The sequence below is a fragment of the Chenopodium album genome, chromosome 7, assembly GCF_948465745.1.
Source record: "Chenopodium album chromosome 7, dcCheAlbu1.1, whole genome shotgun sequence".
NCBI classification, from domain to species: Eukaryota; Viridiplantae; Streptophyta; class Magnoliopsida; order Caryophyllales; family Amaranthaceae; genus Chenopodium; species Chenopodium album.
Genome location: NC_137840.1, coordinates 2,132,323 through 2,157,645, shown reverse-complemented (window position 1 = coordinate 2,157,645; position 25,323 = coordinate 2,132,323). Strand labels below are relative to the sequence as shown.

General features: G+C 33.8%; 1 protein-coding gene across 1 annotated transcript; it reads right to left on the bottom strand.

Annotated features, from left to right (window-relative positions):
- Positions 1-424: 424 nt before the first annotated feature.
- LOC145638789 (uncharacterized) lies at positions 425-25,323 on the bottom strand. The gene is made up of 39 exons (XM_081689820.1): positions 24,906-25,323; positions 23,432-23,517; positions 22,899-22,998; positions 22,546-22,653; positions 21,827-21,943; positions 21,147-21,297; positions 19,634-19,881; positions 19,303-19,488; positions 19,001-19,077; positions 18,764-18,881; positions 17,300-17,383; positions 16,128-16,223; positions 15,907-16,008; positions 15,131-15,199; positions 14,674-14,769; positions 14,484-14,591; positions 12,660-12,773; positions 12,428-12,511; positions 11,536-11,664; positions 10,501-10,699; positions 10,256-10,396; positions 10,114-10,157; positions 9,487-9,570; positions 9,213-9,281; positions 9,005-9,081; positions 6,511-6,580; positions 6,205-6,354; positions 5,923-5,988; positions 5,664-5,808; positions 5,439-5,503; positions 5,269-5,334; positions 4,934-5,027; positions 3,346-3,382; positions 3,176-3,233; positions 2,963-3,073; positions 2,802-2,869; positions 1,555-1,621; positions 1,399-1,467; positions 425-850 (listed from the first exon to the last, which is right to left on the bottom strand). Exons 1-39 carry the CDS (start codon positions 24,948-24,950, stop codon positions 767-769), a joined length of 3,882 nt encoding a protein of 1,293 aa, XP_081545946.1. The 5' UTR covers positions 24,951-25,323; the 3' UTR covers positions 425-766.

Below are 25,323 nucleotides of genomic sequence, written 5' to 3'. Positions count from 1 at the left end.
TAAGTGCAAAGCGTCACAAAAGGGTGGTAAGTGCACTATGTTAAAGATACTCAAAATTATTAAACCTATAACAAAATTACTCTTTCCTTTCTTTCAGAGTGTTATAGAAACTAGTGCATGACTCCGGCGATACTAACTTTGAATATCAAATTGTATTATTTCTACTTTAAAAATAATTTTTTCTGAGCATTGTTCAATCATACTCCATTTGTTCCTTTTAATTTCTCGTTTGTCTGTTTTTCATGCACACATTCATTTGACTACGTTTCATACATTCATCTAATAAAATTGTGTGAATAATCAATAATCTACATTTCTCTTTTCAAATAAAAGATTCCAAATGAAAAAAAATACTTTGTACAAAAGAATGAATGTTCAAAAAAACTTGTCTCTTTAGATCTATCAAATTAGGAAAGACAAAGTATAATTGTAAATTTTGATCTAATAACATATTCATTTCTTTAAATCAAGTCTTAGATAATTCCTGTACATTAACCTCATGTCAAAGGCAAATTATAGCCCATAAATTCATTGACAAACTAAAGAATGTGAGACGATACAAATAATGTGTCACTCTAGCCTATATACATAGATGAATCATAATCTATGCTCTCACTCCTCTATTCATCAAATTATGGTTCACTTTACAAGAAGCTGCTGTAAGGGTTAATGAAATCGCTGTATGGGTAATTGTGGTCTCAAAACTGATTTTCTTTCGTTCTATCAATTATTTTAGAGGGTAAAAAGAATGGGTTCAGTACTCAGCTTAGAACTGTGAAGATGTAGATGGCCGAGCATCTTCGTTCTCTAAGATGAGCCTTGAAGGCGGTCCAAACATGCTTAATAATACCTGCAAGCATTTTGCCAGTAGAAAATTCAAAAAACTATACTGTGGATATGAAAAATGCAAACTTAAGCCACTCTTTTGTGCAACAACCACATAATTTTCAACTTTTTTGTTATATTATACCGAGCCACAAGATGATCCATTTAAATCTTCAAGATTATCAATGTAATTGACTCTTTTTCTAAAGGAATTACTCTTTATGATTTTTAAAATGTGAAAAAGAGGCAAGCAGGCAAATTATCATGCAGACAGACAAGACTCTGAAAATTCAGAAAGGTTTTATGCTTAATAAGTCGCCATTGAACAATGTGTGATTTTGTTGTAAATTCCAACTTAATAAGAATATTTTATTACGATTTTACTAAGCCCTTGGCAAAATCCTATATTCAACCCAGCCTCTAAGCAGTGATAATCTAAGGAAAAAATTGTTGTGTATCTGATATTATTAAGCCAAGAATATAGATTTAATATCTAGCCATGTAGGAACAAGGACCATAAAACAGAAGAATATTGGCTTTTTTTATAAAAATATATTCAGGAAAACAACTCACAGGTAAAAATATTAAACCATGTAGAAAACCAAGGATGACTAGAGCGAGGTACATCTGGAAGTAATAGACCTGCAGAAATAGAAAGGTTTGTAGCATTAAAGCAAAGAGACTAAGCAAACTTTCATGATAAAGTGAAGCGAGTTCTGAAACACATACCACAAAGACTTGTGATCTGGCGAATGCTAGAACAATCACACCAACTAACTTTGTTAATGTAATTCCACTGCAAAAATGAAAGGAAAACATTAGGAGATAGGACATTAGTTACTGTACTAAAGGAGATAAATCATAATACACATAATATCATAGCAAAACAAAGCAGAAAACAGATTTTAACATGCTAGATTTTTTTCCCATCATATGGCATGGTTTTGCCAGGCAATGCAGGACCAGGAGCTAACTGATCTAAAGTTATCACCAGGGCTACCTAATACTTCAATCCCCGCTAAGGCGCTAACTAACCCTCCCCCATTCCGCGGGAAATTTCATATTAGGAATGTGTGTATTATCGAACGCAAATACTCGTATGCCGGATCACGTTTGGGCTAACTTAACATAAGTAGTTAAGATATTGTGATCTCATACTCATTTTACTTACCTAAGTGTGCTACGGATTACATATTAGACAGCCCAAGCTATTACTTATACACTATAGAAAGTAACAACATGTAAAAAATACTACCTCCGTTACAGGTTATGTGCAACGATTTGACATAAAACAGAGTGGGAAAATGTCTAATCGTTGCACATAACCTGTAACGGAGGTAGTAGTTACATTTCCCCCATGTAATTTTCTTATTTTATTATAGGAATGACCGAATGAAAATTATATTATTTGCCAAAACTGTACGAAATAACCAATTGACACAATTTAATCTTCACACTTTCCTTTTACATATGTCCCACTTTAATTGTCACAGTTCGTTTATGGCATGGATCCGCTGATATTTTACTATCTCCCTTTTCAAACTATCAAAAATTAAGGTCCCAAACTCTCATTCAATTGAAAAAATTCCTCCATTTTCTCCCATCAATCTACTTTTCTATTAACATATAGAGTGATAGACAAGACACCAACTTATTGCATAATATTAAGAGCAAAGCTTGGTATGACTATTGAATTGGGACAAAGAAAGTGTCATATATATATATATATATATATATATATATATATATATATATATATATATATATATATATATATATATATATATAATCAGCCATAACAGCCTCTCATTCACACAAACATGACCACCACGCCTGATACATTCTAACATCATATACTTAGCAACAGCCAGTACTAACATATATGATATATGTCCCATCAAACCGCCATTGTATTCAAAGAACAGAAACAGTGAAAAATATGGGATCAAGGCAGCTTATATATTAGATGTAAAAACCTGAATACAGAAGCCCCCATTGTACCCAAGGCCTCCTTCATACGTTGATCCCTATCGCCACCGCTTACCTGTATGAAGAAGCAGCCAGAAGGGCCATCAGAAACTTTACATCAAGGAGACATTATAGATAATAAGAAAATGAGAATCAAAGAGATATTAACCATGAAAGCGTGAGTTATGTGCACACAGAACTCAACAGCAATTCCAACTGACATTACGAGATTAACTACAGAAACTGCATTAAGTTGGATTTTCAAAATGGCCATAACTCCCTGCAAAGTATTAATCATGAATCTAATGTGAGTATAGTATACATGCTTATAAAAACAGTTCACAAGCATATATGAACAGAAAATTGAAGTTTAGGAATTTACCATTAAATCTACAACTATCATTGTTATAACAAGTAGAATAATCAGCGAGCTCCATATGCTACAATCATTAATACAAGAAAACAAGTAGAGTCAGCATCAATCTATTAACAGAAGTTGAGAACAGAGAAAGGGGGGGGGGGGGGGGGGCATGTGTCACAACATATACAAACCTCCAAGTAATAATCAGGCACACAATGAAGACAGCCCCTGTTCAGTCACAAAAACAGCATTATTTGTCGTGAGAAGGAAATCGATAAATTTTAGGCAGAACAATTTTTGACAAGCTGAGAAGAAAGCCAGTAAATATTAGAAGACTATCAATATTTCTAGTTGAAACAATGCATTAGCAATATCCAAAATTATATCTACTGTTAGGGAAGGAAATCAGTAAAATTTAGAAGACTAACAATATTTCTAGTTGAAATATTAGGCAAAACAACTTATGATTTTGAATACTTTTGCTGATCTTTATAGCTTAAAAAAGTTTGACTTTCACGCTTGTCAACTTACTTTGACTTTTCATGTCTACAATTATTAATTAATAAAAAGTAAAAGAAGTTAGAAATTTTGGTTTAATAATCCCAACTTTAGGCCATTTACTTTTAATTATTCCAACTTTGAGTTATTTTTCAATTATCCAAACTTTTTTTTTTGGTTGGGGGTTGGGGGGGGGGGGGGGGGGGGGGCGCATTTTCTTACTCAACAAGTTGCCAGGTACTTAAGTTGTTTAAATCTATTCCAACAAGTAACCACTAAAATACTTGGGTGGAAGTATTAGCATCTAAAATAGTACTTCCTCCGTCCCAAAATACACGAGACTTTGGACTTTTTTCACTATTCATGTATTAGCTTTGACAATAATTTTTTACTAACATAATAAAATCATATTATATCATAAAATATGTTGTTCGATAGGTATTAATATAAAGTTTCATAATATAATTTTTAAAATAATTTTCATTAGTAATTATTTATATATAAAAATAAAGTCAAACTAATGCATTGGCATGTGTGCAATGTTGACTATATCATGTATGTTTGGGACAGAGGAAGTATATAGTCTATTTACGAGAGAGAACTGAGTAAAAAAGTACCTTCAGCTCAGATAGGCTGGAAGGATGGGGGTTGGAGGCAAAGTTTAAGCTCTTGTTATTTATCCAACTTCTAGAAGTTTTTGGATAAAAAAAAAAACCCTCAAATTGTAAATACTCCGTAGCAGTTGATGTCTCTTATATATTTATATGTTTATGTTATTTATTTAATAAATTCTATTTTTTTGAAAGAAGCGGTTAATTTCTAATAATAGCGATTTGGAACATCTGCAAAAGGAATTTTCCTGTCTATCTGTCTTTGTTAATCTGTTACATCTTTGATAGAGAATTCTGCTACTTTTAGAGTATTAGGCTTGATCCTGACAAGTTTTGGAAGGCCAGAAGATCATCAGTAGGGGAAACCAATATGTGGTTCATGGGAGATAGAATAACTAGGCACTCTGATTCAGTTTAATGTTCTATACTGAGATAACATTAGAACAATAACACACCCACATTATAAAAATTAATCAGATCCAAAGAGCATAATTTTTAGTATATAACGGTCAAAGCATATTTATGCAATAAGGAGAGAGTACAGGTGAGTTGATTTTTGTCTACATGCTGCAAGATCTAGATTGATAATATGAAGACCAGTTGATGAAAAATTTATTTTGTATGCATAATATATTGAAAATTATAGGAGAAAAAGCAACTAAAGACTAACCGATAGCAATTGCAAGGTTTACCAATGCTGTACTCCAAATATCCAGGTATTGCTCAAAGAACATGTAAAACACTGAATATGGAAATACTTCCATCTGCAATAAGGAAAAATAAGGAATAAATGATGAAAAGAACAAAAGACCCACAGTTCTAGTGCTCATGCAATCCATTGATGTTTTGTTAGTACAAATTTTGCTTAATAGCAAAGTGAAGAGGGAGAATTAAATGAATTCAAGATTTGATTTCTGTAATACATAGATCCTTATGCTTGATAATCTTTGAATACTGAATCCAACAAAAAACGACATAAGACTCAGTAGCACCAAAAGATATTACCTTTAACGATTTAGAAATCTTAGAGGTGAACTCGCGTGCTGCCCTCAGTGCATTGACAAAGTCAGTCTGCAAAGTATGAATGGCAAATATAAGAAAAACAGATATGCAGTGGCCAAGTGATTTGAGTCAAAATTACATCAATTGAAAATTTGAAACTATTATCTTCATACTTGTTTGTTGAGAGGGGTGTGGTAAGTTCGAAATTCTGAAGCCTGAATTACACCACTTTCATATCCTGGAATAAAAAATAAAAAAAGAAAAAGAAAAAGAAAGAAAGAAAGAAAGAAACAAAAAATGTTAGAGCAACCAATTTTAGCAGCTCCACATCTTATAAAAAGCATAAATGCTTCCATACTTCAAAACTTATTTTTAGTACAATAATTTTAATGACCAACCTTGCAAGTCTACACTGTTTGTATAGGCACCATGTCCTCCTTTGGCACAACTAGCAGAAGGTAAAGCTTTAAGGAACCATGGAAGCTTGTTTTGAAATTGTGAGGTAGTAGGACGATCATCATCCAGATCTGAGTGAAGAAAGCACTGCATATAGCCAACATAGATAGTCGTCATAATCTTATCTTAGAAAATTAAGAAAGCTAGATGTGGTTAATTGGGCAAGGCATAATTTCATTTTCTCAAATTCAGATAAAGTACCGTAGTGCAATCTTTGCACAGTTCACTAACTCCACATGTCGCTTGGTCTGCAGAGCAGCATGGAGGCTGCAAAAAAAATTTTAAAAAAAAATAAATAAATAAAAAATCCAATTTAGCCTTTACTTTTAGAAACATTAGACAAAAAGAGCATAGTACTCTGTAATACTTAGAGTCCAAGAAAGTATCTGAATAAAAATAGAATTTTGTATATGTTGATCTAATGCTCCACTTCTAGGATAACTTGCGTAACATCTAATTATATGAACAATAATAATAACGCACCTGGTCGTCAGGTGGACAGTAACTTCCATTTACAAATTTTCTGCAGCAACCAAAAGCTTCAGGAGACATCCATACTAGAAAATCATCAAGCCATGATGCTGCTGGCTTGGCTATGTAGCTTGACTCTGGACTTAAGGATAATCTGGTAATCTACACAAACAGAGGACAGGTCAAGTCACATAAGTGTAACCACTGACCTCGTACAGAGACCAACCCCAAACAGAGATACATAATGTAAACAATTAAGCACAGATATAATAAAAATTAAGTCAGTGCAGGATTACACTTTGCAACTCCAAGGCATACCTCGTTTACAAGAGAATTTGCGTCACAGTGGCTGATAGAGCACAATTGATTTGTTTGCCGTGACTCGGAGCTGTGGAGTTGGTAAAAATTAATTACATAAATTGAATCAAAACACGAAGCTAGAGGAGCCCTCTCAAATTAGCAGATAATGCTTTAAAAGCTGCAATTGAACAATCATACACATAAGCAGCAAAATTACCTAGATATTTTTTTCTAACTCAACCTAGATAATTGTAATAGAATCTTACAAGTCATTTATTTGTATCTTGTATTTCAAAAGATATTTAATTAACACCATTAACAGATACACTGTTTCCCCTGGAAACTAGGAAGGAGGGGGGGGGGGGGGGGGGGGTTAGAACTGATTTCACAGTTCAAGTGACTTCCCTTAATGGACTTAATCACACTTGCCTTCACTCCCCTCACACGACTCTAACTGACCTAAACATCAGAGTTTCCCTAGCCTCTATAGTCCACACTTTACACAATCTCCCTGTTTGCTCAGAGTAACACTTTCTATGCTCATAAAAACTACGGGCAGATCCTATCATTAATCTCTTCTGCATTCTACTGGACATATATGGATGGCATTTATAAGATATCTCATTGGCATAAAACTAAATAAATTGTACTATACTTTTATGTAAGAGTAACCATTTGCATCTTATTCCTGATCACCCTTTCCCTCAGTATTATTTTATGGATAAGTAACCTGATTTATATAGTTACTACAAATATAGATGTCTCAATTGTTATTGCTCAAAGTGAATACAGAGAATAATCTCCATTTGATGGTATTCTCCCAGACTCGAGTATAACACTGTAGTTTTATCAACCAAGATATAACTTTTTCACACAAGCACCTCAAAACTTTTGTGGACAATTTGCTAGGCCTTATTGTCCTACTACCCATATGATGCAAACTTTCTTCAAAATAATTTCTTATAATTATGTTTAAATAAAACATCAAATTAAACAATTCATGGATTTGCATATATTACCATTATTTCTTGATATCAACCCAACCCCCAAAACTCTTCTCCCACCCTTTTAATCCATCTCACTTTAAAAATATCATTTGATTTCCACACCCTGTCTCCTGTAGACTAATATTATCCTGTTTTCCTTCACTTGAATTATGTTATACAAAGGCAAACACACTCAATATGGAGCTATGGCGACTTTTTCTGCTGCCTCTGTTTATCTTACCATATTTTTTTTAGCATTTCTTGTATTTCTTCATTCCACCGCCATACCATGTTGCATGTCCTCTTGCTTAATCTAAATCACAAAATTTCCTGACCCATACTTTTTATCTATTTTGCAACCACTCCCATTTTATACTGCATCGCCATCCTATTTTCAAATGTCTGCAGTATCATTTCAGTCAGTCGAAATATTCCTTCAAGATTGTAGAACTTTATCTTGATACAACTTGGTAACTTCTCATCTTACTCTTTAAAATTTGGTCTAGCCCTCAGTAGTGAAAAACTTTTAATTCTAAATATCCATTCTAGATTCCAGAACATTATCTTGATGCAATTTAGGAAACTTCTCTGCCTCCTCTTAATTTCATTGTCAAGCACTCACCAGGGATATCTTAGTAGTCCTTACATCCTGTGCCATACTGACTAATAATGACATAATAAGATGTCAAGGAATCCAATACTGCATTCTGATTTAATATTATCATAACCAAATCTTCTAGGCACATTAACATACCCATGTGCTCTCACCCCAATATAGCCATCAAACTCTCCTAGGCTACTATCATAACTTTTCATCAATATGAGTACCTTGAACCAGCTTGTTTAGAACACTTCCCAAAACTCTTCTTGATTTTGATCCTCCAACCCTAGCTGCAGTAGCGTAACTAAATTGAATTTCTCAGCTATTATCACGAGCTCTGCAGACACCCAATTGTATGTATTTTTAAACTGCACCACATGATTACAACTGGCCCTTAATTTATTCAAATGCCAATACTATTGGACGCTACCTTTTCTTCTACCTACTCGATCAATTGAGTACATGCTATATTAATCCAATGTTTTTGTGAATACCTCTCATAAGAATTCCAATATTTCAAGATCCAACATGCAGCTTAATGGCATCTGTTCTTCCATGATTTCTAGAAGTCTAGAGAACAGGCTTTAGCATTTCTATTAGTGGACAAAGTCACCCCATGCCTCAAACTTATACGTGTAAAACTATGACAGAGCGGATAGTTTGAAAGGGAAGAAAAATGCAAGTAATCAAGCAAATAGAAAAATAACCATTAGAATACCTACTCAATGAAATAAACAGATAACTAGACAATAGGAGCACAAATAATCAGACAACATGGCACAAATTACAAACTTATGACAATTATCTTTCTTATATTGTTAGGGAGCAAAAACCAGTTAAATAAGATAATGCTAGAAGTCAAATATATAACATGCCCTAATAAAGTTATAAAGGGCCACAAGATGTGAGACCAGAGAAAAGGTACCTATAATTGTAGTCCTTCACCACAAAATATACGGGTGGTCCAATCCTGAGAAAGTCTGAAATATTTTTAAAATATCCCTGATAAAAAGAACCACCAGAAAAGAGTTAAAAAAAAAAAAAAAATGAGCCTATGGCACAGCCTCCATATTCCAAGTATTATTTTTAAAAAAAAATATGCAAATCCTGGGATATATAATTCAAAATTAGACCTGAAGATAGGAGTCTCTCGGAAGAACGATTTGTTGCTCCAGACCAGGTTCAATCCTGGTGCATAATGTCTGTAGTGCTCCAATGGTCAGAATCTTTAATAACCAAAGAACAAAGAAAACAACAAACCAAGTGTGCCAGTGGGGTTTGGATAGGTCAAGATATCTAGAGAATTTCTTAACCAATTCAAATTAAAGAAGAGGCTTAATAATGAATACAAATGGGACATGGGAAAACATAGAATCAAAGCATATAGCCTAAACAAGAGCAACTTACAATGCTGGACAATGCCATAGCAACAAATACTGAAACAGCCAGTATTTTCACTCCCCAAAGGCTCAGAATTGGTGCATGGACATCCTAGTAATGATGCAAAAAATTCACATTATTAGTGCATAGACAAACAGGCAAAATTATGTAATGTATATGAAGAGATACACTGAAAATGGCAAGGCGCATAGAGCTGCTAGAAATTGGAGTTTTATGCTTCATGGATTGCTTCATGGATTAGATTCATCATTTATGCTTGCCAATATCAAAGATTTCAGGATTTCCAATATATGAAAATAATGAATTATTCCTAAAAGTTACATGATTTTTTTCATTTCAATGGAATAAAGTATAGTCAACACTCAACTCATATTTTAAAAATTGACAGAGCCAAAAGAGACGGAAGGATAAATCTCAGTTATTTTAAGGACAAAGATCGCACGAAACAGACATGTTCAAACTACAATAATCCAAGTTTTAACTAGAACAGACGCAAATTTAGAGTAAGTCAGTCCAGTATAGAATTCTCAATGTCCATTCAATACTAAATGTTTCTTCATCAATTGTTGAGCAATTATAAGTGTTATACAGCTTATACTAGCCTCAAGCTTCCATCGACATATATATGCGTACCTTCATATAACGAGCAAGTAATCCTGGATTTCTTTGACTAATCCCTGCATTTTCACAAATCCACACAATACAGTTTAATCAAAGAGGGTGTGAAAACAAAGTATGGAAATACAATACCTAGATACATATCAGCGGCATATACCATTGTCTGAGTCCTCGATGGAAGATGCCTTCTTGCAAGGAAAACAATCAACTCTATGCTTTTCAGTCCTCTTAAAGTCAAATACTATCAGTGCAACAAATGCAGTAACTTGTAGAAGGAAGTCCAGCAGAACAGCAAGAGCTTCAAAGAAACAAGAGAGGAAAATAACATTCAGCGACATAATCCACTAATGTATTACTAATAGAAGTCTTCAACAAAGATTGGAAGATAGAGGAGAGAGAAACCTGCAAACATGGAAAACACACGCACAGCTGGCATTGGAATGAAAGTTCCAACTGCAAATGCTAATACCTCGGAGAGGCTAGCCAGTGAAATAGATGGTCCGACTTCTACCAGGGCATTACTTATTCGTCCCTCTAAGGGCAAATCCTGTGGTTGTCTCTTAACAGCATTAACCAAAATGCACATGTTGTCCACCCCAACCTAGTAATTAGAAGGCAATTGTTGTCACAATGATAAACATACCCTAAGAGTGCACAAAGTTCATCGAGCAGATGAAGGACACATTAAGACATGAAGTTTACACCAAAACTAATACAAGTTCAGGAGGTACGTAAGGCATTAGCCTGGTACAACAGTACGATTTACTATGTGGGAAACTACCAATATGTTAAAAACTTTGGAATCAACTACCTAATACAACACCTACAGATTTTGACGCTTGAATAAGCAATGATAAATAAATTATATAATTAATTAATTAAAATTAAACTAATAAATAAATAAATAAATAAAAATAATTAAGGGTAGGAGACAAGCCAAAATGTGGTTGAATATTAATAAATGGATAAAGAAGAAAGTTAGAAAGACTAAAGTATAAGAACAGTGAGAGAATAAGAGTTGATGTGATCGATAGAAATAGAAAGACCCAAAGCACATTTAAAACCTCATAGACGAGCAAACAGTCCCCAATCCCAATGTGAGTCTCACCCAACCACATGAATTAAATCTTAACTCAATAAGAAAAATCATAGGCTGATGGGATCCTCATGGATAGGGTATCTTGTATGTTCATGAGAAATTTGTCATTAGAGGGGAAAGTGACAGCATGTGATGAAACCATTTGTCAATGACTCAAGATACTTTCCTCCAGAAAAATCCAACAAGAATAATGTAAGACATCCTGTTTGAAACATCTTATTTTGGTGAGCAGAATAGCTTCAGTAAATATAAAAGTCAATGACAATATTATCCCCAAACATTGCCTGATTATAATATTGCTATAAGCAATTATATATCGACAAAAATGTAGAACTTACAGCCAAGACAAGGAAAGGAATGACTTCCATTATAATAAGAGTAGATTTTACTCCAATAGCACTGAAAAATCCAACTGATCCAAGAACAGAGAGCATGACCAGCATGACTCCAGAAAGCCCAAGCGATACCTGGAATCTCCCACATAATGCATTTTCAATAATTCAAGAAAGAAAATGAACGATAAAAGGCAATATAAGTTCAATCTGCAGCTCAAGCAATACATGCCATTTAAACATAGCTAAACAATGGTTTAAAATTTCCCAAAAGAGAAACTAAAGAAGGAAGCTGCACATATTGCAATTAAAGCAAGTAAAACACGCATGGAGCGCGCACACAAACAAACAGAAATGAAAGATATGAGAGTAGATATCCCTGATACTGAGTTAGAAGAGGAGACTTTTCCTCATCATCCAGATCAAATTGTCACGTAGCCACAATTAGCAGCCAAAATATACTTCGCAGATAAACTGAAGCACATTTGATCAAAAGTAATAAGGGATATGGGACCTAGAGGTAGGTGAAAGACAGCTTTACAAACCCTTAAAACCTTTGGCACATGGAGAGTATCGAAGCATAAAGAATTATCTAATATTATCTGTTAAAACAACAACTTGGAAATGACCACGCAACTGAACAATTCAGAAATTCAATTTTCAAGAATAATCTTGTTGAAATTTTCATTGGGTTTCTAGGATTAAGGCTCTAAAACTGTCAGTGTTGTAAGAATTTTCTGATATACCTGCTCAAGGAATTAATTGTATCTGTTTTTACCATCTTCTTTTGGGAAAAATTAATCAAGACAATAGCAGCACAGCCTCACATGGTACTATGCAAATTAAATAAGCAATAGCCCAATTAAGTAAGAGAAAAGGTGCAATGGATGAATCGTACCTTAGACGAAATAAAAAAGGAAGATAATCGAGGTTTGTCCCCCAGTGTAAGTGATATATAAGCAAACATCACAAGATAGCTTATCTGAAAAGGATTTTAAAAGAAAAAAAAAGTTCCAAGTCATTATAGACGTTACAGTATATTGGCTACTTTCTTGATGATACAATTGATAGTGTTTGTGACACCGCTTTGAAAGGAATCTTATATAATGGAGAGGAAAAGAAACACTTGCCACAATAGTTATGACGTCCGCAGTGCTCTCTCTCTTCAGTTCTTCTTCAATGGAACTTTCCGATGAAAAAGAGAGTGTTAGGTTTTTAGCTTGAACCATTTTCATTATCTCATCCTGTCAAAGCAAAAGAAAAAGCTTTATATAAAAGCAGGAGGGTCAAATTTGAGACATGAATAAGCTACACCAATTATTTTTAATTTCTGTGATGCATGAGTAACATGACAGATTGACAGTGGTTACAATGTAAAGCTCGTTCTTAACATTTTTCATCATTTTCTAACAATTTAGCGGTTAGCCACATCAACATTTCAGAAAAAATTGTGAAAAATAGTTTTTGGAAGGGATAGCCTTCTAGCCTCTTCTTAACGTAGCAAGAATTGTGATCTAAATCCAGGATATGCAATAAACTCTCCCTTAAAATCAAACACCCTTTCATGGTGATCAAGGGACTCACATATAGAGCAGAGAAATACCCTAAATATTGAAAATTTGAAGGGATGAGGAAATATTAGTACAACGCGGAACCACCTCTAGATATACCCCCAAAAGGCTAACACCCAGCTACATGACATATTAGAGGACAGCAAAGTGATGATATCAGTGATATTAAATCCAGGGGCAGGCACAAGAAACAACTAACTCAGTTGAACAACTTGACCACTCATTGTAGGTCATACTTTCTATATAAATCCCCATAGGTAGACCAAATGACATCACTAAACGACCCTTTCTCAAGGAAGCTATCGCTCAAAGAATAATAAATTTGCCAACAGGACAATAGCTATAGCACAACCCTCCCCCCCCCCCCCCCCCCCCCGCCCACAACACACACACACACAAACCCAAACCCAAACCAATTACTTCCTACCTGATGCTCTTATAAACTATCGGGATAGTGTTCTTCTGACTAATCCAAAGTAAATTAAATGAATACGGAGAAACATCAAGAGCTATTTTATGACTTTGGTGCCCATTACCAATGTCATCTTGCTTCCAAAAACTTAAAAAGGTGATTTCTGAAGTCTCAAGTCCAGCCATGTAAACTTACGTTTGAAGCAAAATTTCAATCTAGGTTCAAGTCAACTATAGAGCTCGGAAAAATAGCAAAATATACCCAGGATTAGATTTCCCTGACACCCAAAGTTAACACAGAATTCTGAAGACCGCGTCAAATCATAAGTATTGCATAACAGAAACAAAATCTTAATTATACTTCTACTTATTACTATATCAAAATGAAATTGCCATTTATTATCTCTACTCACCCATTTGGGTATTTAGGGTTTGTTTTGTTCACCTTATTTTCACTTATTTAAGGTTTAATAAGTTTAAGTTTGGTTCAAAAAAAATAAGTTCAGTCAGGAAAAATAAGTGTTGATAAGGGTTGTCTAAATTCAAATTACAACTAAAATAAGATTTAATAAGTTTAGTTTAGATAAGTGAAAATCAGGTGAATAGAACATACAGAAACTTGCAATACGTTAACACACCCGCATGCTTGAAGTTATTCCACAAACATGTGATAGGTGTAAATATTTGACACGCATAACCACTTTAGCAGATATGGTTGCATTTAACAACCCTTTTTTCGAGAACTGTCCCAAAAGAGGCCTTGTTGCATTGATAAGAGGGCTGAACCAAATTTGAACTTGTCACATCTCTCATAAAAGACACAGACCCTCAACGTGGGATAAAACACACATGAATGATACATCTCCCGTTGAAATGAGCTATTGAGCTTCAATATTATTATTCAACAGTGATGAAATTAAAAAAGTTATAGTTAAATTCTACGATAATTTAGAGGAGTATTGCTATGCTAACCTTTGCTAGTTGAATGAAGGCCCTTTCCCAAGCCACTGCCCTTTTTGAATCATTGCTTTCTCTATCAATTGCATTGTTCACTGGATAGGTGACTGTAAACGCAGAAGCCTAAAACAAAAACAAACAAACCAAAAAAAAAATTATAATCCATTGCATGCAACAGGAGAAATGACCAGCACCGCAGAAGTACCTCAGAGTAATTGTTTCCAGAATAACCACCCAGTGCGGTACTAGGATCTAGTGGAGCTTTGAATGCACTCCTACAATTGTCTGCGGTAGAATAATGCTGCATAAGGCAAATAAATGGTGTCAACCTATATGTTTTCCCAGTCAATCTTGAATTTCACTTCATAGGTGACAGCTAGAAAAGAGAAAATAAGTGAATGATGGAATTTCTCAAGCTTATTACAAGTTGTAATACATTTATGTACAAATTTCTGTCATACTCCGTAAATATGGTTACCATAGAAAAAACATAATTTTCTCAAACAGAGGTTACTATAACATTGTACTAGAACGTTCAATCATTAATTACTGTAGCTCAAATTTATACCTAAGAGAATACTTCAAGATGAAAGAAATCCTGCAAAAGCAAAATAGTAGTATATAATTCTGAATAAACCAACTTTCAATGGGAAATTACACACCTCAAAACAGTACTGAATGTGATCAACTCCACCAAAGCTATCGAAATTGTCAGCATTCATTTTGAAGTACTGGCATCAAAAAGAAAAAGAAACAAAATATATGAGAATTAAAGTCAAAATAGCCATGAGATTCTAGATGAAATACTTATAGGAATCCAGCCAATGGTCATAACCTTCACTTAGCATCAAATGCAGTTAGCATGAGTGTATGACTTCTTGCAGACAGCTAGGATTTATAGATCAGACATCAATTTCATATGGAATACTATACACTAACCAGGTGAGTTGATGAAAAATATACTATTCGAAGTATACAATAAATTGAAAAATCCATGCACAAAATTAAAACAGCTTCATATTGCATTTCGAATATATAGAACTTTGACAAGAAGACATGGCATTCAATAACGTTATGTTTGTCAAAGAACATCACTATGCACAAGATACAGCCTATCCCATTATAATTCCCTAGATAGAGTATCGAGAAAATAGGAGAGCACATTCTAAGTGCAATTAGAAGACAAAGAAAGAGAAGGGAAGAATATGAGAATTCATGGAGACTTGACCACAAAAATTGCAATCCAGTTGGCCCACATAACATTCTTTTTCTTTAGTTCCTAAATGACAAATGAAGACATCTCATTCTATGGTAAATTTTAATTAGTGTCAAAATCATTCCTTAGCCTAAGCTTCTCAAGACACAGTAGTAGAATAAATGGAAGTCCAGAAGTTTGTCATCTGAGAGTGTGGGTTGAGAAAAAGATAAACTGCTTTACCTGTAAAATGCTCTGAGTAGCACAATCTTGGCCAAGTGGTTTATAACAAATGTCAGTTAAAGATATTACTGAATCTGAAAAGTTGGCTTGAATTCCATCAACCTGTCACAAAGGGAACTATTAAAAAAAATAGAAAAAAATTTACCAAGTCTTAACCTTGTCCATGTTAGTAAACTAGTCGACAGATTACTTCCTAGAAATAGCTAAAGCACCAAGCTTACCTTCTTCTGTATTTCAAAAAGTAATTTGATGTTATCCTCTGTCAAGATACTAGGTGCTTTCCCATGTCCTCCATCTGGAATTGTAGCAATTATAAGCTGCAGGACATACTAACAGATGTTATTCACACTTTTCAGCATAATGTTTTATATAATGATATATATCAGAAACTCTAATGTGAAATCAAATTTATGAGGGGCCGTTTGGTTCGCATGATTCTGGTTTCAGGTATGAGTTTAGAATGGTAAAAACCTAGACCTGTTGTTTGGTTAGAGATTTCTTCTATTTTGAAACCCATACCTCAAACACATAAGGTATGGGTTTTTAACATCCTTGGGGGAAGCTGGGTATGACTCATACCAATCATGTAGGTGTCAAAATAAAAGATTGTGTTCATTACTAAACTTAAATTAAACACATGGAATTAGGAATCAAGTTCCAATCCCATAACATCCTAATTTCATTCCTCATTCCTCATTCCTCATTCCAAATTAATACCATAATGTAATTTCCAATTAAAGTAAGGCCTTTTAATAGCTCCATCAAAAATGATATTGGCAAGAACTATCGGATAACATCAAAAAGATTTCTCCGATTCAACTTATACAGAAAGGCAGAAACGATATTGGAGTACGCACGAGCTCTGTAAAATGTCCAAATTTCTCCACCATACAATGAAGAGAACATAAACTCACAACAATAATTTCTAATCATGGTCTTCATACATGCATTGGTGTATTCACAAATTAGTATTGCATATAGTTTCCGGTCTTTCCTTCTATTTAAGTGTTCTGATATTTGGTAAGAATATTGGTTTGGATTTCTCAATACAAACAAAGGAATCAAAATAATAAAGCAAACTTTGATACATTCTTGATGATGAAGAAAGCATGTCAAGAGTGCAGCAGTAGCAGGGAAAACACAAATCAACAACAACAACAAAAACAAAGCCTTAGTCCCAAAGTGATTTGGAGAGTGAAAACAAAGATCACGTAGCAGAAATTCAGGCTGATTTCACTACATGTCACGACACTTGATTCTATATACAAGGTACTTAGTAAAAATGTTTGACACATGCTGTATAAAGAAAGGAAAACAATATTTAAAATAAATAATAAAAAAAATAAAAATAAAACCACTTCGTCTACAAGTTATTAAATATTAGATGAAGCACCTGTTCAATTCTGTAAAAAGGTGCCAGATGGGTGTCAAAGAACTGTTTTTCTTTTGCAGCCCTGCTCCCAGGCCCGACCCAAAGCTGAAATTGAACACATATGTAAGATTCTACAAAATCAAAAAGCTGTAGTATATAATTAAATCAGTGAGAACATTCTACATAAATTCTATGCAAACTTGGCCTGAAACGTGACCTTTGTCCTGAATGATTTTTCCCATTTTCATGTACAATCAGAAATCAGAATATGAACAAATCAAGTTTAACAAAGCCTCAAATCCAAAAGAAGAAAACCATTTTAAAAACTTTACATTTCCATTAGACAAAATAAATTGATCATAACAACAAGATAGGCAATTAATTTTCCTAGAAAAATCAAGAATATTTTCTCACCACATTCACTGAACCCTGTATAAATTTTCAGCTGGATCGGGAAAGAAAAAAAAAACCCACATTTTCAACCACCCACATGCTGCCAACTGTTGATTGTCAAATCTCAACAAATTTGACCTAGCCTATGATGGTCAATGTTTCAGCTTTTGATAATAGTAATGTATCAACCAAGTCCTTTTCCAATAAGGATGAAAATCAGTCCCTTTCATACTGTACAGGCAAGGTCACCAGGAGCCTTTTGCAACATATGGATGAGGCTGCAGTCATCAATATCCCAAGCCCATAGTAGAGGCCGTTCACACATTGGACTTCCAACAATCAGGAACCATCCCCATCTTTCATGATTAAGAAATGTCAAAGCAATTCACCAGGACAATGCAGCAAAACCCTTCTAGTTTTGTGCTTCAAATATCTTTCTATATGCATAAAAATTCACAATAGGAATAAGCACAAGATATCTCGCATAGTATAAATGCAAAGATCCCCATTTAAGCACTGCTGAACAGTAAAACCAGGCTTCAATGGCAACGAACCACAGTGTCGGGGTTTTGAAGCTAGCTCTGAGTTCCAGCGGCATTTCACCCCTTCCTGCTCTTCTTCTGTAATATCATGTCTCATGTGCAAAATTCCTAAGAGTGAGATAGATATTTCCTATCTTGCTTCTATGTTCATGAGGTAGGTGTGCCATCCAACCAGGCGTTTGCTTCTGTCTAATAATATTGTGTCTCTCTCCATTTGAGTAATCCTCTACGCTTCTAACTTATTTGTTCTTGGATTTTTGCTTAATTTATAGCTCCACAAGTCAACATAAAAGCACATTTGCACTTTATATCTCCCTTTATTTCCCAAGAAATATTTAATCACTTGATAGTGAAAAAAAAAAAGAAATATATACATGTTGGTTTTTTTTTTTTTTTTTTTGGCTAGCAAATTACATTGAATGAGTTTAGACACCTATATATTTTGCCTCTTTCACCAGAGCATGTTAAGCAACTACTAACAATTAACACAGACATAACAGAACTGGAAGGAGCAGGATAGTAGATGAATAAAAACAGCACAGAAGGGTACCTTTTCTGGACGTGTCTCAACTCTTAAACGGACTAAACCTAAACAAAGAACAAGTACAATGGCCAGTGATGAAAAAAGAACAAGAGCAGGTTTCCTGGCTACCCATGCTCCATATATCCTGAAAGCCATATGCCATAGAAGAAAAGAATTTTGGTAACCAACATAGACAACAATATATGTAACCATTTTCCTTGTCAGAATTTGGCCTCAAATGTATACAAGTAATTTTATACAAACCTATAGAAGTGTGACATGTATCCTTGAACCAATGAAAGTCTCGCCTCACCAGAGAGTCGAGCTCTGTCACGAAGAATCTGAAGAGAGAAAATAATTATACCTCTTAAACAAAAAGATATTGACAAGTGGAGTTTTCATGCTCGCGTGTATAAGTAGAAAAAGGTTAAGCACATCAGAGAATTCGGAAACTTTCTCAACTGAGATAGAAACATAAACATAACAAAAACATTTGTCCTACAGAATAGATCATGGGGAAGGGGGTATATTAACAAATCAACAAAAGCTAGAACAATGGCACATACTGGCAGAGGAAGGTCCCCATCTTTCTGGTCTGTTGATTGCCTACCATCGCTACTAGTGGCACTAGCCAGTGGTTTTGTTCTCGAAACAGGGCTCATTTTTCTCTTCTGATGAACAAACCCCCATCCAAGAAAAACAGAAAGCGACACAAGAAATACCACAGCTACCACAATATCACTGCAATTTGCCTACAGTCATCACAAGCAGTTCAAGATGAATAAGTGTTTACTGCAGTGATCATAAGAACTTAATTTAACTGGCATATTTTTGTGCAGTTTGTGATATGGAATTCAATTGTGGTAGAAATTAATACACATTTATAAATAATTTCACCTTCACAGAACCCATTTTAATTGAACAAGTACCGCTCTTGCTGATGGACGGAGCTGCTGAATTAGAGCATGTAGGAGACGAAGGACAGTCACCACAAGAACAACCCAGCGAAGTGTCACTGCATGCATAAGTAGATACATTCATGGGACTCATCCCTGAAGATTCAGGTACACTTGAAGTGAAATTTATAGCATATGGTGAGCCAGGAACATTAGGACCCACTTGTCTACCAACAAAAGCAAACCACCCTGCAGAGAACAGTCAAGAAATAAGAATTTTTTAAAATAAAATTAGTACTTAAATCATAAATTTAAAGGGATACTAGAACCAAATAATGCAGCCAAACACTACCTACCTTTCTCTGAGCAACAGGCTTATTTATATAACATGCTAATATGTTAGGGTTCTTCAACATAAACCATATTTACTTAGCCCCTTTTTATTTTGAAAAGAATAAAAACACCATATATTATCATACTGGCCATGTAATTGACCATCCATCTGTATACTTTTACATGTACTTACCTTGGGGTCCGCATGATGACATTTTTGTTAATAATCATTCAAAATAATTTATGGATCCAAAGACTGGATGGATAAAGGACAGTGGCAGAGTGGCTAGTGCAGGAAGCCAGGAAATAGAATTTTTTTTTCCCAATTGGAAATGCAAGGTTAAGCCCATAATATCATACTATCATAAAACTCACATGCCTTTCCTCTGAAGATTTCCAGCAAAATTCTGGAATTATTACCATCTAGATTTGTAGATACAAGGTGTTTTGAGATGCTCCCGTCTATCTATGCAACAGAGCAATGAAGCAATCTATGACAAAATTTCCAATGTTCATTCAATGATTTCCATTTAAAAGTAGTTCTTGTCTGCTTTACATTAAACGCTTTTCCAAGTGATTTTTCAAAAGGTTAACATGATATCCTAGCTAAGCTGAGAAAATCCACTCCAATGATCCCAAACTTCCATAAAGCCATTAGCGAATCTCAATGTTGAAAATTTTTCTGTAAATGCATGACAATTCAATATTTAGGGCTGTAAGAAAGAAAAGGAAAGCGAAGACATATAATCCCATTTTCTTGAAACTATTTTACTAGAATTTTCTTTAGCACTACATTCTAGAAAAGTTAACATGTACTCAAATCATCCCATTTGTTTGTCCCATTGGGGTATAATTACTATTAATAATTTTGGTTGGGTAGAGTTGAAGAGAGATAAAATTTATGGAACCAGATGTAGAGAATGTGAGACTGTGAGAGTAAAGAGATGGACTTTTGTGGTCGTTTATATTGGGGTATAAGATTCATACTGACATAACTCATGAATATAACTTAAATTTCCCCTTTGAACTCTTTACTGATTCCCGGCCATTCACACATCCAACTAATTAACCAACACTCCAGTATAATCATCACAATTGCATGAAATAAGAACTACTATTAAGGAGAATAGACTATACAGAACATTTTATTTGTAAAAACTGTTTTAACAGGTAGAATCAACCTTTAAAATCTTTAGCACCACCAGCAACAAATTCTATGGCTCGTGTATTCATAGTACCAAATTTCACATCCTTGCACGAATTGTACAGCCCTTCACCAAAAGTGTCAGTTACATAAAATTCAATTGCGTCCACAGTCAAACTGTTATTAACCTGAAATAGAAAAGATATAAGGCCCAGCTCTTTAAAAACAGACATTCTTGGATATGATTTGCAAAATAGCAAAAAAAATAAAATAAAATAAATATATGTAGGAACATTACAATAGCTACATGAAATTTGTTATAAAAGCTATTTCCCTCCACTCACACTCACTATTTGCTCAAGTCCTAAACTCCACGATTGATAATTATATATAAAAGTGCTGATCCATCAAACATTAAAGATAATTGTACTATGTCTGTAGACTCTTGGTACAAGGAGTTATGACGACATCAATTTTTCCCTCCTTATTAAAAAGGTGTATACTGGCAAAGCAAGCAAATGAAGTTGCTTACTTAGTAATTTTCTTTGATAATTAAGAATCTTTTGAGCGGATTAGCAGACTTTCTGCCAGCAGCATTTAGAATTTCTCTAAATTACTAGAAATGGATACAGAAGTTTTAAGATGAGAACTCTTTGAATTCATAATTGTAGCATTCTTATAAAGGATATAATTTTAAAAAGGTTGCAGAACTCTCACCTTTTTAGTAGAAGTAACATTGATGAATAAACTCTGATTAGGAGAACAGGACATTTCGCAAAAGAAATTCAAAAAATTCCTTAAGCACGCTGGACATCCCACAAGCAGGGGGATTGCCTGACAAAGACGTTCACAAGTTATGAAAACCAGGTAAAAATGATATATTTAATTATTTAAAATAAAAAGGGCAAGAGATGATCCAAAAGTGAACTGGTTTGATTTGGCAGAATCATAGTTAAGCCAATATAGCAAGATTAAAGGAGTGCAAGATTAAAGGAGTGGGTTAAGGTGAACATTGGCATAGTGACTTGCACATTGCGCTCAGCCCACCTTCAACACCCTGAGTCCCTGGCTACAAACAAAAAATTTGAGGACATCGTCGCATGTTGACAATTGACATGATCATAATTGCAGGATAACAAGAAGACTAAAACGAGGCAAGTATTGGATGCATCACTTTAATTCAAAGTTCACGAAATCATGCAGCGGCAACATCTATCTGCCCAAGGGTTTGTGGAAAAGACCCAGGTTTGAATTTTCATGAAGATTTCTTGACTAATGTATTAGCAACCCCGGAGCTGTCTTTGAATCAAAAATAGAATTTGAGAAGCACACCCAACATACAAGAACTTGAAATTTTGCAAATATATATTATTCTATAAAGTGTAAATATGAAGATTTGAGATTGATTTCATTAATAAAAGTTAAAGATATCTTACTTGCTGGACTTGACTCCGTAATGTATCAAATTGTTTCTCCGTACAGCAAACATTGCCAGTAATTGTGGGGCACAAACTTTGAATCTTTGAGGATAATAAGCCATCCGGCTGTGTATCATTCAGGAAAAGGTAAATAGGATTATTAAGGAATCTCATAAATAATGACAATCAGCTGATAATATAAGTTAATTCTTCACACAGCGCCTATGATATGAAATGTCCCATACATGATCCTAATAGGTCATGGAGATACAAAAAGGAATTGCTCAATATGCATGCTTCAGTTTCAATAAAGCTGAACAAAGCTTAAAGAACAACCCAGATGGCTTAGTGGCACTGTCAGGCCTCAGTACCTTCACAGCAGGAGCATTTAATGGACAATTTAAAACTCTTCCATCACTTCGTGCACCACATATGTCATACATCGCACATATACCTGGTGCATGTCTCACCCTGACAATCAGAAAGCATCAGAGTAAGTATCATTTCTCATTGTATATCAGTGTACAGCATTATGTAAGGGTGCAAACTGCAAAGCCAAAGCACATTTTCAACATATCATATATCAGTGTGTATCAGTTGTTTGGAAAGGGCATACAAAAATTGTTACTAACATGCAATGTAGTATATGTTTTAGATAAACCAATCACAGTGATTGAGACTATTATTACTACTACAAGACTTCCCTCATAAATTCATTCATACTAGCTGCATTACTAAAAGACATAACACAAGCCACACTTTCGTCGGGTGATAATAATAGCAATGTATAAGATGAACCCGCTTTCAGAGCAAAGTTGTTTATTAGAATCACAATTTACAAAAATTTCAGTCTCCTCATCATCAACTCGTACATTTCATGCTCATAAAAGCAACAAACTTATACCTATTTGTGTCATTAGACGTCAAAAGAAAACGCGTATTAGATGACTCTGCCTCCAATGCAGACGTTGCTACTCTTGCTAGTAAGACCTGCACAACAGAATTTATTGTGCTAATATTAATTATAGAACAAAAAAGCTATATAAAAATAAAATTTTAAAAAATAATGATTAAAGACTAGACTTTTTCTGAAAAATAATTAGAACATGCAAAAAGAACAGTAAAAGTTATTCAGGTCCACTTTAAACACACCAAAAGAGGAAACATTGTTGATAGCCTCCATAAAAAAAAAAATAAAAAATAAAAAATAAAAAAAAACAAAAACAAAAACATTTCAAATTTTATTTTTCATACTTCCTCCGTTTTTATTCGGTTTACACATTTCTTTATCACGTTTGTCAACGCACAATTTTATATATGTCTGATCATCAACATTCTAAAATTATAAAAACTGGATATTAATAAAATTAAAATTGAAATTATTCAAATAAGCTCCCACAACTATGTTATATCATAGTTATAATTCACAAAAGATAGTCAAATAATAGTTCGTGTCAAAAGCTAAAATGTGTCAATTAAAAACGAAAATGAACTCCTTAGTATTTTGTACTTGAGTAGTAAAAATGAAAATCTAAGTTCAAATTTTATAACTCGAGCAATGATAAATCTATCTCTGAGATTAGAAAATTTGTCGAAATCTCTGAGATTGGACAACTGTTCTATTTCTGTAGTGTGAAATTCAACTGCCTTAGTCGTTTTTTTCACACTATGACAACGAAATACTAGTACGTACGATTACAAATTTCTGTCACGCCCCACACTAGTTAACAAAACCACTCAACATTACTATAAATACTCCTTTTCATTCTACCATTATTTTCTGTGGAAAAAAACAAATTGGACCAACTTTCCAAAAGTTAAAATAGAATTTTAACAGCAGAATTTCATAGTAATTTACACAAAATGACAATTTGTAACAAAAATATATAAATTCAGCTCAACTACCTACTTAATTCAGTTAACAGCAATAGATTTTATATTAAAAACATAGTAAAAAAAAAATTATTTACATAATTTCTAATTTTAGAACAAATTTAAAACAAAATAAGAATATCAATATTTACAACAGTGAAAGGCATTGATAAACACTATTATTATTTATTTTTAAAAATAAAAGAAAAATCAGCAGATAAACATGAAAATTGATAAAAACTAAAAATAGACAAATTCAACAGCGCAAACGCAATCACAGCTAATTACCATAAATTGACAGAAAATCAAATTAAAAAAATAAAAAACATATGAACATTATACTAAAAAATACAGGAAAATAAAAAAATAAAATTAAAAAATAAAATCAAACATTATGCTGAAAATTTTCTGCAATCTTATAAAAAAATCTGCATATAATTTAATTTCAAACGCATAATTCAACATAAACAATTAAAAAAAATGATGATAATAATAATAAAAATTACCTGGAGAGAGAAAAGAAAGAAAAAGAATGTAGAACGAAACTCCATTAATTTCAAAATCTCTGAAAAACAGAGAAAGAAATTAAAGAGAGGAAGTAATGGTGGAATAAAATCAGAGACGACGTCGTTGAGTTATATGAATACTCTGAAGTTAAAGAAAGAGGAGAGAGAAAAAGAAGAAGAAGAGAATGGAGGAGAGAGAAAGTCAAAACGCCATTAATACAAGTGCTGTAATAGTTATATATAAACTATAGTAGTAGTATTATTCCAGTATGAATGAAGGAATGAAGAGAGTGGTGCTGTATTTGTAAAATTGATGATGACTGTTAATTCTTTATTTTTCTCTCTCCTCTCAGATTGTTCGGAATTTGGTGCTGTTTTTTTTATAAAAAGAGCGTGCAAAAGGAGAACGATATTGTTT